At 42.5% G+C, this 18,830-nt stretch overlaps 1 protein-coding gene across 5 annotated transcripts in view; it reads right to left on the minus strand.

The window, feature by feature from the left end:
- NAPEPLD (N-acyl phosphatidylethanolamine phospholipase D) overlaps positions 1–18,830 on the minus strand; it is a 92,529-nt gene that overhangs the window by 18,744 nt on the left and 54,955 nt on the right. For all 5 annotated transcript variants that reach the window (XM_040260774.1, XM_040260772.1, XM_040260775.1 and 2 more), the window contains one exon: positions 4,115–4,421. In XM_040260774.1, the coding sequence (XP_040116708.1) occupies positions 4,115–4,405 (291 nt within the window). In that variant the 5' untranslated portion in view covers positions 4,406–4,421. The remainder of the gene's footprint in view (positions 1–4,114; positions 4,422–18,830) is intronic.

Below are 18,830 nucleotides of genomic sequence, written 5' to 3' on the forward strand. Positions count from 1 at the left end.
GAGACCAGAATGTCCTGACCCAGGAGGGCCATCGGGAAACTAAGCTAAGCCAAGTGCAAGGGAAACACGACAGGCCCTCTGGGCTGCAATTTTGGACAGTCACCTGGCCTCCATGTCTCCGGGTGCTCCAGGCATGCCCACCTATGGCCTCCTTCCCTGGAGTCCCCGCCCACAGAGGACAGCAAGCTCAACACAGCACTTTGGCAGGGGCTGAGATCTGACCCAGGAGGAGGGGTAAGGGATGAAAGCATTGAGACACAGCCCAGGTGGGTGTTTCATCTGGCACACTGGGCTCCCACTAACAACCCAGGAGCAAGGCTTGCCCTCATCTTCTAGTTGCCCTTTGTGACGAGTGCTGGGAAAGAAGAGATGCTGCTCCTTTGTGGACACTTCCCAAAATAACAACTGGAAAACCAAGAGTGAGGAATTGCATCGCAAGGCCCGCAGAGCTACTGTATTCATGGCTTTCCCTCATGCAATGTGCTGTCCTAGGCAATCAAGAAGCTCTCAAGAAGCTCATTTCAACTGACAAATATTACTCACAAGGCTCCTTTAACGAAAAAAGCCCAGGAATAGATGCTCAACGTCACTCACCATTAGAGAAATGCAAATCAAAAGTATAATGAGGTATCATCTTCCACCAATCAGAATCACCAACATCAAAAAGTCTACAGAGAATAAACGTTGGAGGGGGCTTCCCTGGTGGCTCAGTGGTAAAGAATCTACCTGTGAATGCAGGACACACGGGTTCAATCCCTGGTCCAAGAAGATCCTACATGCCTCAGAGCCACTAAACATGTGTCCCAGAACCATTGAGTCTGAGCTCTAGAGTCCAGGAGCTGCAAATACTGACCCCATGCATCACAACTACTGAAGCCCGCTCTCCCTAGAGCCCGGGCTCCTCAAGAGAAACAACCACAATGAGCAGCCCACACACTACAAGAGAGTAGCCCCTCTGCTCTCTGCAACTGAGAAAAGCCTGTGCTGTGAGGAAGACCCAGCACAGCCAACACAGAATGACTAAATAAATAAAATTTAAAAATAACAATAAATAGTGGAAAGGCCATGAAGAAAAGGGAACCCTCCTATGTTAACTGGTAACAGCCTTTATGGAGAACAGGGGCTCTTTAAAAACCAACAGTAGATACACTATATACCCAGCAACACCACTCCAGGGTGTCTAGCAGAGAAATCCGTAATTTGAAATGACAAACGCATCCCAGCGGTCACTGCAGCACAATTCACAGCAGCAGCACACGGATTCAGCCAAAATGTCCATCAACAGATGAAGAAGATAGAGGAAGGTAGGTAAGGAAGATGTGGTGCAGATCCATATAAGGCAATATATACTCAGGTGTTAAAAAAAAATGAAATTATGTCATCTGCAGCAATGTACATGGCCCTTCCAATGACCATCCTGAGAGAAGCAAGTCAGACAGAGGAAGACACATAAAATCTGGTATCACTTTTAGGTACAGCTAAGGAAAAACGATCCAAATGAAGTTATTTGCAAAGCAGCTAGACTCGCAGACTTGGAAAGCTCAGCGGTGGCTGTAGGCACAAGAAAACCTGGCAGTGAAGGATAAATGAGGAGTCTGGGGTTAACAAACAGATACTATTAAATATAAAACAGATAATCAACATGGATCTTCCGTAAGGAACAGGGTACTCTTGTCACTATCTTGGTGATACCCTCCACGGCGAGAAGCTTGTAAATCAACTAGAATCCAATATAAAATGAAAATCAAAGAAACAAGAAACTCCTGCCTTTTAAAAAAAGGGGTGGGAGGGGATATAGGTAAACCTATGGCTGATTTCGTGTTGAGGTTTGGTAGAAACCAATACAATACTGTAGAGCAATTATTCTTCAATTAAAAATAAATAAAGTTTTAAAAATGCCTATGCTTCATTAAAGAATTCGGCTTCCAACCCCCCCCATTTCCTTTTCCGCTTTATTATTCCTCAAAGCACTAATCATTTTTCACCATCACACACCATTTACTTATTTACTGTCTCTCTTCCACTAAACCTGAGGCCCCAGGAGGCAAGGGTGCTTTCTGCTTTGTTCATGGCTTGAGCTTTAGCATCTCAACAGAGGAGTTTAAGAACCACTGGCCTGATGAGTTCTCAGAAAGTGAACCCCGTCTCTAGTTGCCTCTAAATCATCAGTCTTCAGAGATGGACTTCTGCTTTCATGTGGGCACTTACTTTCCCTTTGAAAGGAAGGAGAACTAAAGACACCACTACTGCTGCTGCTAAGGCGCTTCAGTCGTGTCCGACTCTGTGCGACCCCATAGACGGCAGCCCACCAGGCTCCCCGACCCTGGGATTCTCCAGGCAGGAACACTGGAGTGGGCTGCCATTTCCTTCTCCAATGCATGAAAGTGAAAAGTGAAAGGGAAGTCGCTCAGTCGTGTCCAACTCTTTGCGACCCATGGACTGCAGCCCACCAGGCTCCTCCATCCATGGGGTTTTCCAGGCAAGAGTGCTGGAGTTGCGTGCCGTTGCCTGCTATAGTTTTAGAGGCTGTGGCCCAAATACCAGGAAGGAATTTTACCCAACAGGTAGTCTATCCATCTTGGCCTCCTGCCCTAAGCCCTTCTTCTCACAGCGTGACTCCATGATTCTCTTCATACCGGTCTCTAGAAGAAACAAAAATGTTCTTGTTCCTCCCATCCACAAAGTTTTAAACATACAATAAGGTTTTATTTATTAATCTCCTGACTCACCCTTAAAAAGTGCTGGGAAAATATTATTCACGTTAATTCTGTTAACTAGGATTAATAGTATGCACATTCCTTGGCATTGAAGTGACAATGAGTTGTGTTTTGTTTTTTAATCCCATATCCTTTAAAGAAAAATGGACACACTTAACCTAAAAGATCGAATATCGCCACCACCCACCTACTCCCCGCCTTCTGCCTCACTGCGGATCAAGCCTTCAGGGATGTCCCCACTCTTTTCCCACCCACTTCCCACTTCCAATGTCTACTTCCTTATCTCTCAATTCCCCACAATATCTGGCAGGACAGGCATTGCTGGAAAAGAGAGGACAAGATGGGTAGGAGGAACAGAGCGGCCAGAAACTAAGAGAAGAAAGTCCTACTGCAATTGGGAGCCGCCCACTCCCAGCCAAAGCGAAATCTCATTCATTTAATAAACCGTAGGCCAAAGTTTGTTTCATCATAAGTATAACTGGCATATTGAAAGGCCAAGAACCTACTCTCAAATTTTAAAGGAGTAGAAGGTTATTTGATGATTTATTTTAACATTTTAGCAGCTTTATCCGAAAATGAAGAGCCAAGCACTCTAGGCTTAACCCTCATAATTCATAGTCCAAAGCACGGGTTAGTACAATCTGGAACACGTCATGCACTCTCACCTTTTGTGACCTTCTTCATGCCACCATCCACTGGGAAAACTATTGCCAAATACTTTGTATCTTTCTAGGCCTACCTCAAAGATCATCTCCTCTGTAAAACCATTTCCAGTCCCACTAGTCAGAATCAACAGCTTCCTTCCCTGCACTTTTAAGACATTCTGTTCCTACTTCCAGCTGCCACATCAGAGCTAGTTACACACACATGCACTTTGAGGCTCCACAATGAATGTGAAGGTACCTTATTCATGTCATCTCTCCACAACCTTACCATATAAAAGGGCTTGATTACCTAACTGGAGTGTCATAATACAATTTACAGCAAAGTGAAGGAATACATATATTAGGAGCAAATACACGGGACTTCCCTGGTGGTTCAGTGGGAAAGAATCTGCCTGCCAGCATAGGAGACATGGGTTTGGTCCCTGGCCTGGAAGATCCCACATGCCGCAGAGCAACAGAGTCTGTGCAGCACGGCTACTGGGCCTGTGTTCTGGGAGCTGCAACTCCTGAGCCCACATGCTGCAGTCACTGAAGCCCAAATGCTCCAGAGCCTACACTCTGCAACAAGAGAAGCTGCTGCCAACGAGAAGCCTGGGCACCACAAGTGGAAAGCAGACCCAGCTCGCCACAGCTGGAGAAAAGCCCACACGGCAAACAAGACCCAGCGCAGCCAATGAATCAATGATTTTATAAAAAAGAGCAAATACACAGCACTCGGAAGACAGACACTACCTCTTTGGAGCATGGAACTCCGCTGTGATCTCTTTCCATTATGAGCCATCTGAGAGCATTTAGAATAGAGGGATTTTTCCACGTTGGCCAAGGGTTAACAAATCTCCCATCCTTTCCTCTCTTTGATTTAGTTACATCTTCTTCTAGTCTGTAATCCAGTTTGAAACTCTTTCTGGAACACCTAGAAGAATCACTTCCTCCAGAATTCCGTGAATTTTGGCGCTTTCTTACTGCTTCTTTAGGATACTGGCTAGTTGTCATCAGGGGCTGGTTGGTTTCATTTTCATCCATGTTCTTTGGTGAAGACCTAAAAACGAAAACAGCAGAGGGAAGAAGAATATACTGAGTTTTAACATAAAGACGTTAAAACATACACATGCTGTTATGTCTCTATTAGGCTGAAACCTTCTTCCTGCAAAATGTCATTTTAGAATCCACTGTTACTGCTTGCTAAATAGAAAAGGTGTTTGTTTTACTTATTACTGCCAAATATTTAAAAAATTGCTTATGTGCTGTAATTCAAAACAAATCTACTTCACCAGCCAGCACTGAAACATACGAAAAATTTCCATTTCAATAACATTCTATAGAATAAAGTATCTTCATGAATCTATAATACTTTCATATCTGCATTTTTAAAATATCATAGTTAATAACACATAATAAGAAGGACTGTCTTAGTTCTTCTAGGATATTTCACTAATTCCAGTGACTTAGTACAACCCCACAAGGCCTAGTTATTTTTACTTTGAAGACAAACTGTTGCTGCTGCTGCTGCTAAGTCACTTCAGTCGTGTCCAACTCTGCGTGACACCATAGACGGCAGCCCACCAGGCTCCCCCGTCCCTGGGATTCTCCAGGCAAGAACACTGGAGTGGGTTGCCATTGCCTTCTCCAATGCATGAAAGTGAAAAGGGAAAGTGAAGTCGCTCAGTCATGTCTGACTCTTAGCGACCCCATGGACTATAGCCCACCAGGCTCCTCTGCCCATGGGATTTTTCAGGCAAGAGTACTGCAGTGGGGTGCCATTGCCTTCTCCGAAACTGTTACTAACGCCCTCCAAAAAGTGCATTGAGTCCAAACACCAAAAAAGGAGATACACATTAGTTGAGAGACATTTCAACAATGTAACAGGTTAACAATACAAATTTCAATTAACTCAGATATAGAACTGCAAGCATGAATCCTAGCTCTATGAACTTAAGCAAGTGTCCTATCCTCTCTGTGCCTTGACTTCTTCATCTAAAAAATGGAGATGATAATCCAAAGGGTTATTGAGAGGATTGAAAAAGCAAATGCAAGTAAAGCACTTAGAAACATGCATGCAAAATGTACGCAGCAAGTGTAACACGCATGTGTGCACATCCTCACGGGCGTTAGTCACACGCATCAGGCTCAGCTCAACAAACCCGAGCTCCTACACCCACTTACACCACCTCCCTCAAGGCACTGAAATCCTTGCTTTTGGGCTATACAGGATTCCAGACACATTAAAGTGAGCAACAATGCAGTAAGGCTATCCATTCACCTGCCATGGATTTCATCCCTTTCCTATTCTGTTAAATGAACATTTGCTTTCTGAGAAAAATAAGCACAAATAATAGAGAGCCAAGCATTATGATTTCACTGGTGTTTAAATAGAAATATTACCCAGGAAGAAAGGGAAATAACACAAACCCCAGGATGAACACGTACACGCAACCAAAAACTTTTCCCCAAAAACTGTCTGGAGTAAACACTTCATGGTCCAGAGAAAAACTGTATTAAGAAACCACAGCTGACGAAAGCTGAAGCACCCACTTCCGCTCAGGCATGGCTGCTAGTGGGAGAGCCCAACAGCTACCACAGGCTAACCAGCTTGATGTCTTGGGCAGGTGACTTAACCTTTCCAGTCCTCCATTATCTTATCTGCTAAATACCTACTTATCTCAAGTGAGGTTTCAAAGGATTAAGTGACATAATATACATAAAGTGCCTGCTACTCACCCAACTAATTCTTTATTCCCTAATCCAGTCAACATCTAAAGTTGTTAACTTCTATTAGAAAGCAAAGGATCTAGGAGATTTATCTCAGTTCCTCCTACAGAATAGCTTAACCTGGGTTATAACAAAGTTTGGGTCCAGGCAGAAACAAAAACCATCCGTTTAAACCATACTTCACTGAACAGATGAAAATACACAGATATAGAGTTTAAGTCACTTCTGGACAAGATAATATGTCTAACCAATGGCAGAGCTGACCTCATGCCCATCCCCTGGGATGACTAACAGTTTGTGAGATTGTGTGCAGTTGCTACACACAGACATTCATATAGACACACATATGTAATAATTCTACCAAATATATAATAAAGTACTGGTTCATTGTTTTCAACAATCAAGAGATAGGAGAGAAAAAAGAAAAGGGAACTCTGATTCAAAACCAAACAAAAAACTCAAAGCAGGGTTTTCAGACAACACCCAGTTGTCAAATGTACCTGGAACATAAGATGCAAGAAAGGCTTTGAGAGTCGGGGAAAGGTGTAAGGATGGGATGAAAAGGGTGGGCCTGGGGCTGTGACATTAAGGAGGTCTGGCTACACTCAGGCAATGCAGAAACACTAAAGGCACTTAAATAGGGCACTCTGGGGATGACAACTCTGGTAGCAGGACAGAAACAAACAGGGAGTGGCTAAAACCTGGAGCCAGGGACAGAAATGAACCAGCAGGAGACAGAAGAAACCCCGAACGTCACCAACAGTGAGGCTCTATGCTACATGTTTCACACACTGCATTTAAATTAACATCCCCAGCAAAATTTCAAGGCAGCTATCATAATCATATATTTTTAACTGAAGAACTAAAAGGCAGAACAGCAGACCAAGCAAAAGATGATGAGACAGTGATAGTGAGAAAGGAAAGATGAATTCGGAGAGACAGTAAAGAAGCTGAATCACTAAGACTTGAGAGTCTCTGGATGGTGGCCAACTTTGGCCACTTTGTAGGGCAGGCTGGGGCTAGGAGTTAAAAATGGGATGAGTCAGAACTGGAAGCCTACCAACCCAGTAAAGGACTAGGGGAAATTAAGTACATGTTTCAAGTGCGGAAGAGAAACTGGATCTGTGCCCCAGTGAGTCTGAGGCACAGTTTGAGATCACAGGGAAGGAAGGATCCCAGGTGAGTCCTGACAGCCAGTGCAAACGGATCTCTGGGATCCAGGCTGCTTTGGGGGTGATGAAAGTGAGAGAGCAAAGAGGCTTCCAGGGGCCTGGAGACTGAAACAAGAGTGAAAGATGGGTTTGGGGACTGTTTTCTTCCTGGACAAGAAACTTTTTTAAAGTTGTCTATTCACATGGAACCCATTTTCCCCCCCGACTCAGGCTTTCACCCAGATTAATCCTTAGAAGCAGGTCTCCACCACAACCTATCCTCTCTTAATATACCCCACCCCTAACACATACAAAATCCAGACTTCAGAAGAGAGCTTTTTAAAGGCATATCTTTTTTTTTTTTTTTTAAGAGGGGGATGTAGTAAAGGGAACCTCTAGAGAACGTCCTTGGTTCTCAGAATGAGGACAAAGTCAGTAAGACGACCCGCGAGGGTGCATGCTTCTAGCTCTGCCCACTCTCTCCTCTGTCCCAGACACAGGCCCTTCATCTGCTTTCTCAGATGCATCACACTCCCCGCAGGGCCCCCTTGCTGCCACAGTGCTGTGCACAGGAGTCTTCAGATATCCCTGGGGTGAGAGGAGGGTGCAGCACACGGACACCGCTGAATTCACAAGATTATGTCCGCCCGTGAAAGGTGCTCAAACCACACAAAATGCTGGCGCTATGATGTGCCATCGCACAGTACACACTCTAAGCATGAGAGGGTCAGAAGGAACCAGAAGAACATAACCTCAACTGTGACAACCTGGGCTCGTTCCTTTGGAGGAGAAGTACTAGAAGTGCGTCTGGTGAATGCGCCCAATGACGAGCTTTGTCAACAGATGATCCAGCGACCGAGGGATCATCAGCCTGCTGAGACACATGCAGCTGCTGGATGGCTGGGTCATGCGAAGGCTCTGCATCGAATTTCACCCTGTGGTCACTCTGTAGTGGATACAGAACAATCTCACAAAGACCATCCACTGGACCCTGCTCTGCTGACTAGCTTTCAGCTCTGTAAACTTAGAAAATATATCTAACTAAACATACACAGGTTCAGTTCAGTTCAGTCGCTCAGTCGTGTCTGACTCTTTGCGACCCTATGAATCGCAGCACACCAGGCCTCCCTGTCCATCACCAACTCCTGGAGTTCACTCAGACTCACGTCCATCAAGTCCGTGATGCCATCCAGCCATCTCATCCCCTGTCGTCCCCTTCTCCTCCTGCCCCCAATCCCTCCCAGCATCAGAGTCTTTTCCAATGAGTCAACTCTTCGCATGAGGTGGCCAAAGTACTGGAGTTTCAGCTTCAGCATCATTCCTTCCAAAGAACACCCAGGACTGATCTCAGGTTGGAGTTTCCTTTTTCAAATGTAGCAGACTTCCCAATTATTTTTTGTCATATATCTGTCTCCATAAGTGAAAATTCTGCCTTGATTTCTGGCCAACACTGAGTACAAGGAGAGAGACATATTCATAAAGACATGTACACTGTCAACAACCTGTTACAAAAGGGGTCTCAAAAGTTGATGAGCATCTTTACATTATACTGATTTTCATCCAATTTAAGACACCATGGATTCGTAAAGCAATTGTTTTATGTGCCACTTAGAAAGTTAAAATGTTATCAAAGAACTAAACCTAAGACCACATACTATACAACTCAGAAGAAAACATAGGGAGAACACTATTTGACATAAATTGCAGCAGTATCTTTCTGGATCGATCTCCTAAAGTTAACGAAAATAAAAAGAAAAAGGAAAAAAAAAGGAAAAGAAAAAATAAAAATGTTTAATTGGGACCTAATTAAACTTAAAGGCTTTTGCACAGCAAAGGAAACCAAAAGCAAAATGAAAAGACAACCCAGAGTGGGAGACAATATTTTCAAATGAAGAGACCAACAAGGGATTAATCCTCAAAATGTAGAAATAGTTTATGCAGTTCAATATCAAAATAAATAATCCATCCAAAAATGGGCAGAATATCTAAATAGACATTTATCCAAAGAAGGCACATGCTGCTGCTGCTGCTAAGTCGCTTCAGTCGTGTCCAACTCCGTGCGACCCCAGAGACAACAGCCCACCAGGGTCCCCCGTCCCTGGGATTCTCCAGGCAAGAACACTGGAGTGGGATGCCAAAGAAGGCACATGGATGGCCAAAAAGCATGTGAAAGGATGCCCAGCATCGCTAGGTATTTGAGAAATGCAAATCTAAATTACAAAAAATGAGGTATCACCTTACACCAATCAGAATGGCTATTACTAAAAAAAAATCTACAAATATATGCTGGAAAAGGTGTGGAGAAAAGGGAACCCTCGTACACCATTGGTGGGAATGTAAATTAATACAGTTACTATGGAGAACAGTACAGAGATTCCTTATAAAACTAGAAATACCTGGAGTAGGAACTGGCAACCTGCTCCAGTATTCTTGCCTGGAAAATGCCATGGACAGAGGAGCCTGTGGACAGTCCACAGGGTCACAAAGAGCTGGACACAACTGAGAACACACACGTGAAGAATACAGATTTTTCCAAACAGTGTAAAAGTAGGACCCAACAAGTTGAATCAACTTTTCACAGAAAGCAAAAAGACTGTATATTCAGTTTTGAGTGATGGTTTTCAATTTTAATAGGAAAAGGGCCCAAATGTAGAATTTGGCCATAGCCAGAAATTTCAAGATAATATGCAGTTCATGTGTTTGTTTCAATAAATGATCCCTCAAAATTCTGGCCTTTACCTCAAACTCCAGTGGATCCTCTCTCATATGGCCAGAATCTAGTTTATGTTCACTGTGGCCAATCTTTGGCCAATGTTTAACTACAGTTTCAGAAATAAAGGCTTGTTCTCTATACTGATCAAAGTTTTATGATCCTTTTCTAAAGCTGTGGCTTCATTTTGCCAGAATATTTCTGCAATTCTTTAAAATATTTGCTTTGAGTTTGTCAAGAACCATCAGGAACTGTGTGGTCTTCAGTTGCAATGTAATACCACTTTAAACTAGCTAACATATACTGAGTACTTACTACGCGCCTCTTAATTCACATATCCATTTTGACACTAAACGCAACACTGCATTGGAAGATTACTGTTTTTTATCTGCACTATAGTTTCAAAATCAGTGTGTCAGATATAACCATAAGAAAGTATATTATTATGTGCAATTGGGTTTGATTCGTTGAAACTTTCAAGAACTCTTCCTTTAAATATGATCTTTGAAAGTTGCTCAATAAATCTACGGAAGTTTCCACAACCTACAAAAATAAATAATAACTAAAAACAAAAACATATGATCCAGCAATCCCACTTCTGGGCATATATCCAAAGAAAACCATAACTCAGAAAGATGCAGGCACCCCAGTGTTCACTGCAGCGCTATTCACAATAACCAGGACACAGAAGCAACATAAATGTCCATTAGCAAAGGAATGGATAAAGAAGATGTGGAATTTTATAAGATTCCATATAATAATGGAATATTACTTAACCATCAAAAAATGAAATAATGCCACTTACAGCAACATGGGTAGACCTAGAGATGATCATACTAACTGAAGTCAGAGAAGGATCAGCTATCACTTATGTTGGTACAATATAAAAGAACAATAGAAATGAACTTATTTACAAAACAGAAACAGACTCACAGATTTTGAAAACAAAGTTATGGTTACCAAAGGGGAAAAGTTGGTGGGAGGAGGGATAAATTAGGAGATTGGGATTAACATATATAGACTCCAGTACTTTGGCCACCTCATGCGAAGAGTTGACTCATTGGAAAAGACTCTGATGCTGGGAGGGATTGGGGCAGGAGGAGAAGGGGACGACAGAGGATGAGATGGCTGGATGGCATCACTGACGCAATGCACGTGAGTTTGGGTGAACTCCGGGAGTTGGTGATGGACAGGGAGGCCTGGCGTGCTGCGATTCATGGGGTCGCAAAGAGTCGGACACGACTGAGCGACTGAACTGGACTGATACTACTATATATAAAATAGATAATCAACAAGGACCTAGCTTACAGCATACGGAACTATACTCACTATTCTGTAATAACCTATATGGGAAAAGAATCTGAAAAAGAATAGATATATGTGCGTGTATAACTGAATCACTTAGCTGTATACCTAAAACTAACATAACATTATAAATCAACTATACTGTAATATAACATAAAAATTAAATTAAAAAAATAAAATAGTGAATTCAGTATTTTTGATATCGGAAAATACAGTTCTGAATATTTTCCAGATAAATGTTAGCATCTTTGATATGTCATGGATAGCCACTCAATTATTATTTATTAAATAGCAAATCTAGGAATGATGATTTCCAATGTTAGGATTCATGAGTATGTTGAAATCTCAAACACACATTGTACTGTTATTTATTCCTTAATTTTTTAAATGATAAAGCAACACATTGAATTCCAGGCAGCTGGCAATCCTTAAATGTTAAAGAAAGAAAAGATAAAACACTTCCTTTTGAAATAAAGCATTCTTGTTTTTGGAAAGCGTTTTACCCATGTGTGCAGTTTTTGAAGTAAAATATCCGTTCTTGGACAACCTGTCTTCACCAAATGTCGCAGTTCAGACCTCTCTTTGGTTAGACACACAGGAATAAAAGTTTTTCTATTAAGTTGGCATTTAATCTTCTAAGAAACGTAGAGAATGCACTTGATAATTACTAGATAGAATTTATGCTGTCCTTTTGGAAACAAATTGGTCTTAAAAATTTTATATTTTATATTTATCAGTTGTCACAGAGGCTTTATTACCTTGAAATCTGCTTCTGGATTCTAGCTTTCTTTTCCAAACTTAGCTATCAGTATTATTCACAAATCCGTCTGTTGTTCACAAAGGAAAAGAGGGTTAGCAAATTAATACTTAATTACCAAGATCCCCTGGAGGAGGAAATGGCAACCTGCTATAGTATTCTGCCTGGAAAATTCCATGGACAGAGGAGCCTGGCAGCCTTGCAAAAAATCGGACACAACTGAGCATGCACACACTGCGATGTTATTAATATGCAACTCAGTGACAATTATTCCGTCAACAGCATATCAGTCAGAATGTGTATATTTACACACACACACACATACATATATATATACACACATGATTATACTTAGATATATGTATATATAATATACATCAGTGAGCAATTTATCTTCACAGTAGTGCAAAGTACATTAGTTGGGAATCGGGACAGGACTCAGTTCTCCCATTAACTAGAGGTTAAGCTGAGAGAGAAATCTAACCTCTAAACTTGGGTGTGGTAGTGGTTCAGTCTCTAAGTCGTGTCTGATTCTTGCAACCCCATGGACTATAGCCTTCTAGGATCCTGTCCACAGGATTTCCTAGGTACAAACACAGGGACAGCTTGCCATTTCCTTCTCTGGGCGATCTTTCTGTCCCAAGGATCAAGCCCGCATCTCCTGCATTAGCAGGTAAATTCTTTACTGCTAAGTCAACAGGGAAACCCAAATTTGGGCTTCAGTTCAGTTGCTCAGTGGTGTCCGACACTTCGTGATCCCGTGAATCACAGCAGGCCAGGCCTCCCTGTCCATCACCAACTCCCGGAGTTCACTCAGACTCATGTCCATCGAGTCCATGATGCCATCCAGCCGTCTCATCCTCTGTCGTCCCCTTTTCCTCCTGCCCCCAATCCTTCCCAGCATCAGAGTCTTTTCCAATGAGTCAACTCTTCGCATCAGATGGCCAGAGTATTGGAGTTTCAGCTTCAGCATCATTCCTTCCAATGAACACCCAGGACTGGTCTCCTTTAGGATGGACTGGTTGGATCTCCTTGCAGTCCAAGGGACTCTCAAGAGTCTTCTCCAGCACCACAGTTTAAAAGCATTAATTCTTCGGCACTCAGCTTTCTTCACAGTCCAACTCTCACATCCATACATGACCACTGGAAAAACCATAGCCTTGACTAGATGGACCTTTGTTGGCAAAGTAATGTCTCTTCTTTTTAATATGGAGGAGCCTGGTAGGCTGCAGTCCATGGGATCACGAAGAGTCAGACACAGCTGAGCGATTGCACTTTCACTTTTCACTTTCATGCATTGGAGAAGGAAATGGCAACCCACTCCAGTGTTCTTGCCTGGAGAATCCCAGGGACGGGGGAGCCTGGTGGGCTGTCGTCTATGGGGGACACAGAGTCAGACACAACTGAAGTGACTTAGCAGCAGCAGCAGGTTAATCATAATGTTCCTTCCAAGGAGTAAGCATCTTTTAATTTCATGGCTGCAATCACCATTTGCAGTGATTTTGGAGCCCCCCAAAATAAAGTCTAACACTGTTTCCACTCAACTGCTAAAGATAATACCTAACTACATCCTTAAAGGACTGTAATGAAGAGCTATGACATCATAGGTTAGTATTTCTCCTGTGTTAAGTCATTTCAGTCGTGTCCAACTCTTTGTGACCCTATGGACTGTAGCCCACCAGGTTCCTCTGTCCGTGGGATTCTCCAGGCAAGAATACTGGAGCGGGTTGCCATTTTTTCCTCCAGGGGATCTTCCCGATCCAGGGATCGACCCTCTGTCTCTAACATCTCCTGCACTGGTAGGCGAGTTCTTTACCACTAGCACCACCTTTCTCACTGCTACACAAATACAAAGAGTATTACTATTATTTGTGATCAGAGGAGTAAATATGACAAATAGAACGTTAAGATTCAACTGAGCTGTTTTTTTTTTTTCAGGTGAAGGATAACATCCTAAAATTTCAGATTTTAAAATTCAGATTGCTGAAATTTTTCTTTCATTAAGAATTTTATGTAAAAAAAGTAATAAAAAAGTTTAAGTGTCCTTATTCTTTATATACATCAGTTATCTTCTGTGTTAAAAAAAAAAGAAACTTTAAATCTGTCTTATAAAGTGCTCATCTAATTATAGTCAGAAAAATTACTTTGACAAATGATAAAGTTAATACACACACATACACATATATATACACATATATGTGTGTATATACACACACACATACACACATAGGGCTTCCCAGGTGGCACTAGTGGTAATGAATCCACCTGCCAATGCAGAGACATAAATGTGGGTTCGATCCCTGGGTGGGGAAGATCCCCTGGGAGAGGGCATGGCCACCCACTCTGATATTCTTGCTTGGAGAATCTCATGTATAGAGGAGCCTGGCGGGCTACAGTCCAAAGGGTTACAAAGAGTCAGACACGACTGAAGTGACTTAACACACAACATACTATATATATCAGGACCACCCCGCCAGCCAGTAGCCTGGCCTACATCACAAATCTGAACCCAAGTCAGCCTTCACTTAGGGTAAATACCTGTCAAGAAATCCAAACATACACCATGCACAATCCTCCAATTTAGCTTTACTAGCTTATGACATTGGGAGAAGGTGATGGCACCCCACTCCAATACTCTTGCCTGGAAAATCCCATGGATAGAGGAGCCTGGTAGGCTGCAGTCCATGGGGTCGCGAAGAGTGGGACACGACTGAGGGACTTCACTTTCACTTTTCACTTTCATGCATTGGAGAAGGAAATGGCAACCCACTCCAGTATTCTTGCCTGGAGAATCCCAGGGACAGGGGAGCCTGGTGGGTGGGCTGCCGTCTCTGGGGTCGCACAGAGTCGGACATGACTGAGGTGACTTAGCAGCAGCAGCAGCAGCTTATGACATTACCCTAGAAAACAGGACCTGCTGGATTTATAAGGAAATGACCAGTCTCTTGGCCAGGTGAATCCTGTTTCCAGGCTGCCTCTTCTAAGAAGTTCTTCTGTACAACTCCCTTTCACCCAAAATCCCCAAGGAGGAGCACTTCACTGTTTGTGAGGCCCTGTACTCCTCCTACCCATGGTCTGTTTTCCCTTGAAAAAAGGGTTGCAAACTGGTTACTAAATTGTTTTGTTTTTGTCATTTGACACAAATAATTCCCAAAGAAACACTAACTTACCAAGAGCACATAGAGCTGAATAAATGGTTAAACCACGTAAAATTAAAAAAAAAAAAAAAGAAATCAGAATACGCAGTGTTGAGAAGGATGAATGTAAAATACAATCAGACTCTGCAGGATATGAATTAGAAAACATGTTTTCTTTTTAAAAAGCAATCAAGAACAACTAATGTCCTTGATCATAAAATGCCAAAGGCTTTGAAAATTCTTTGCTATTAAGACAAAATTCAGTATGTTGATCTAGAAATCATTTCACAGGCTATTTATAGATTTTAAGTCACCGGGATAAACTCTGTAGATGCTTCCTCTATGATAAAAGTTTTTCCTATATGTTAAAAAGAAACCAAAGCTTTGATTAGGATTAGAAACAAAACAAAACAAAAAAAGATAAAGAGCCAGCTTAAGACCACAGCCCATTCAAAAATACAACTTCCAGTATTACAACAGGAATCCTTGGGATTAGCAAATTAAAATGGCATGTTACAGCAAATTGAGAAGGCATGCATAAAATAAGTTTAATGAAATGATATAGTCATCACCTCCTTAATATCTTGAAAATAATACCAAACCAAAAGTGCAGATTCCTTTCTGGTGTAATCAATAATGCCTAAATAATACAGAGAATTATTTAATTGAAAAGGTTGGGAAGGATGAGAAGGAAAAAGTCTAAATTGATGCCTGTGTGACTTCAAAATGTATCACATTTTGACCTCTAAATATGTTACTGTGAAAGACTGTGAAGTCGTGTCTGACTCTTTGCGACCCCATGGACGGTAACCTACCAGGCTCCACGGTCCATGGGATTTTCCAGGCAAGAATACTGGAGTGGGCTGCCATTTCCTTCTCCAGGGCATCTTCCCAACCCAGGGATCGAACCCGGGTCTCCTGCATTGTAGACAGACACTTTACCGTCTGAGCCACTAGGGAAGCCCATAAATATGTTAAGAGGATCTTAAATGTTCATTTACTATTCCTTAACCCTAGGTTTCAACAAAAATACACTTGTCAAAATGTGGTCTCGGGCTTCCCTGGTAGCTCAGTGGTAAAGAATATGCCTGCCAATGCAGGAGACACGGGTTTGATCCCAGGTTCGAGAAGATCCCACATGCTTTGGAGCAACTAAGCCCCCACACCACAACTACTGACCTGTGCTTCAGAGCCTGGGAGCCAGGACTCCTGAAGCCCGTGCGCCCCAGGGCCTGAGCTCCACAGCAACGGGAAGCCTAAGCGCCACAACCAGAGTAGCCCGCGCTTGCCGCAACTAGAGAGAAGCCCTCAGAGCAACAGATACCCGACACTACCAAAGATAACCAAGGTTATTAAAAAGAAAAATATGGCCTCTCTTTCTCCTGTCTCCTAATCAATGCTGGGAAAAGAAAAACTGCCTGTGCATGTTTTTATAAGAAGACAATTGCTTTACAATGTTGTGCTGGCTTCTGCCACACATCAGTATCGATGGGCCACAGGTCTGCAGACATACGCCCCTTCTCTCTTGAACCTCCCTCCCATCTCTGCCATCCCACCCTTCTAGGCTGTCACAGAGAACTGGGTTCAAAGCTACCTGTTTTAAAAGCAGAACTCACAAGGAAAGGAATCGAGAGATGTGTCTTCATAGCTCCTGGAGAGACATGAAAGATAAAGAGGGGGAAAGTGCATTCTTTAGAAAAACTTCTGACTTCAGTTCTGGTTCCAAATTTGCCCTACTGAATTCTGCAACCTTTAAAAAGTTACTTAATATCAAGGCTCACTTTCTTCATCTGTAAACTGAGAGGACTGGACCATACCTGCAAAAAGCCAACCCTTTTCTAACAGTCTTTGCACCAAACAGCCCATTTATGCCACTCTGGAGCTGCCCCGTCTAAAGTGGCCAAGAACCCTGGGCTGCCCCTCTCCAGTGCCCCAGCCTCCTAGGAAATTTCCAGCTCAAGCAGCTCAGATCTGGCCACTTTCCCAGGCCAAGTTAGCAAGGGATTTGGGCTTCCCTGGTGGCTCAGACAGTAAAGAATCTCCCTGCAATGCAGCAAACCTGAGTTCGATCCCTGCGTCAGGAAGATCCCCTGGAGAAGGGAAAGGTGACCCATTCCAGTATTCTTGCCCAGAGAATTCCATGAACAGAGGGGCCTGGTGGGTACAGTACGTGGGGTTGCAAAGAGTCTGACACGACTGAGCGACTAGCACTTTCACTTTCAAGTAAAGTATTTTTCACCTGAGAACAGCAGAGTCAGCCACAGGGACAAGCTGTAGTTTCACAGGTTGATCAGGCAGACCAGGAGGTATTCAGAGCAGGAAGTATGTCAGAAGGCATTTCATGACAAATCTGATACATCAAACAACCCTTAAGACTTTCAACCTTAAAATAAGATTTGAGATATCATTTGTAAGGGCCTCTAGTTAAAGCGTTTTTAAAGTCATATTTAACAAGCACAGTTTGTCTACTGTATCTAAATTCTAACTTTCTAGGTACAGTGGGTAATACAAGCCCCTAACCTCCAAGCATTCAAAATCCTTCAGGGGCCAAAAAATAACAAAACCCACAAGCAACCATACCATATTTACAGAAAGTGTCAGCTTTGAATAACGAAAAGTCATCTTTAGAATAAGGCACTTCCAAAACAATGGGCCCTACATCTTGAAATGGCAAGAAACACTTTTCCTTACATGCCAGGTATTAATAGTTCACACTGACAAAGTCCTTTGATTAATGGGGTCAGTAAGACTTAAAAGGCTCTTATGCTCCTAAATGCAGACAAGTTAAAGGGCCCTGGTGTTGATAGAGGGTGATGGGAAGCAAGCAAGTCACTAGAAGGGTTACAGGATTCACTGAACATGGCAGAATGGCAGACATCATTCTGTCCTGAGTGTCACTCTTGCTGATCCTTTGTGAGAAAAAGGTAAATGACAAAAACCAAACCAACAGTGGGGGCTTTTACAAGGAAGCGAGGCCCAGGCAGTACTGGAGTCAGACCCTGGTCAGCCGATCTCCTGTCAGTGGGACAGGCTCAGAGTAAAGGCCTTCAGACAACCTAATAGAACCTTGAGGCTCAGAAGTATTTTGAGATCCCTGAGTTAATTCAATATTTAAGAATACTAGGATGTCGTAAATTATACAACTATTATAAAAAAAAAAAAGAACAATGTACATTTTAAATCATTTATCAGGAAAAACCACATTATCAGGAAAAGACACACAGGAGATTTAAAACATTTTAAAAATAAATACTTCTCAACTTGGCACCCTGGTCATGTTTTCTAAGCCTAGTTTCCCTGTTTGATGCCTATTCATTGGATTATTGGACAAAAGGTACATAATCCTTCAGCCCTGTGTCCGGAACACAATAAGTCCTCAATAACTAAGCCACTGTTTTACTACATGCTAAACACTATTTCAGTAATAAGGGTTACTGGAAAAAATTCCACTTTGAATTCCATTTTGACATTTCTGCACTAATAAGAAGGGGGCTGAAGGCAGTGGTGTGAACAAACATGAAAGGAATAAACTCTGGACTGTTTTTGTTCTTCTATTTGAGAAAGAGAAGCCCCAGTCTTCCTAGAATATGAAAAAATATGAAACCACGATTCTCCACAGAACTGTTATGCAATCCCACAGCTCCATGCGGCCCCACCTACTCCTCCAGACTCACCAGGA

This window comes from Oryx dammah, unplaced genomic scaffold, assembly GCF_014754425.2.
Source record: "Oryx dammah isolate SB20612 unplaced genomic scaffold, SCBI_Odam_1.1 HiC_scaffold_18, whole genome shotgun sequence".
NCBI lineage: Eukaryota > Metazoa > Chordata > Mammalia > Artiodactyla > Bovidae > Oryx > Oryx dammah.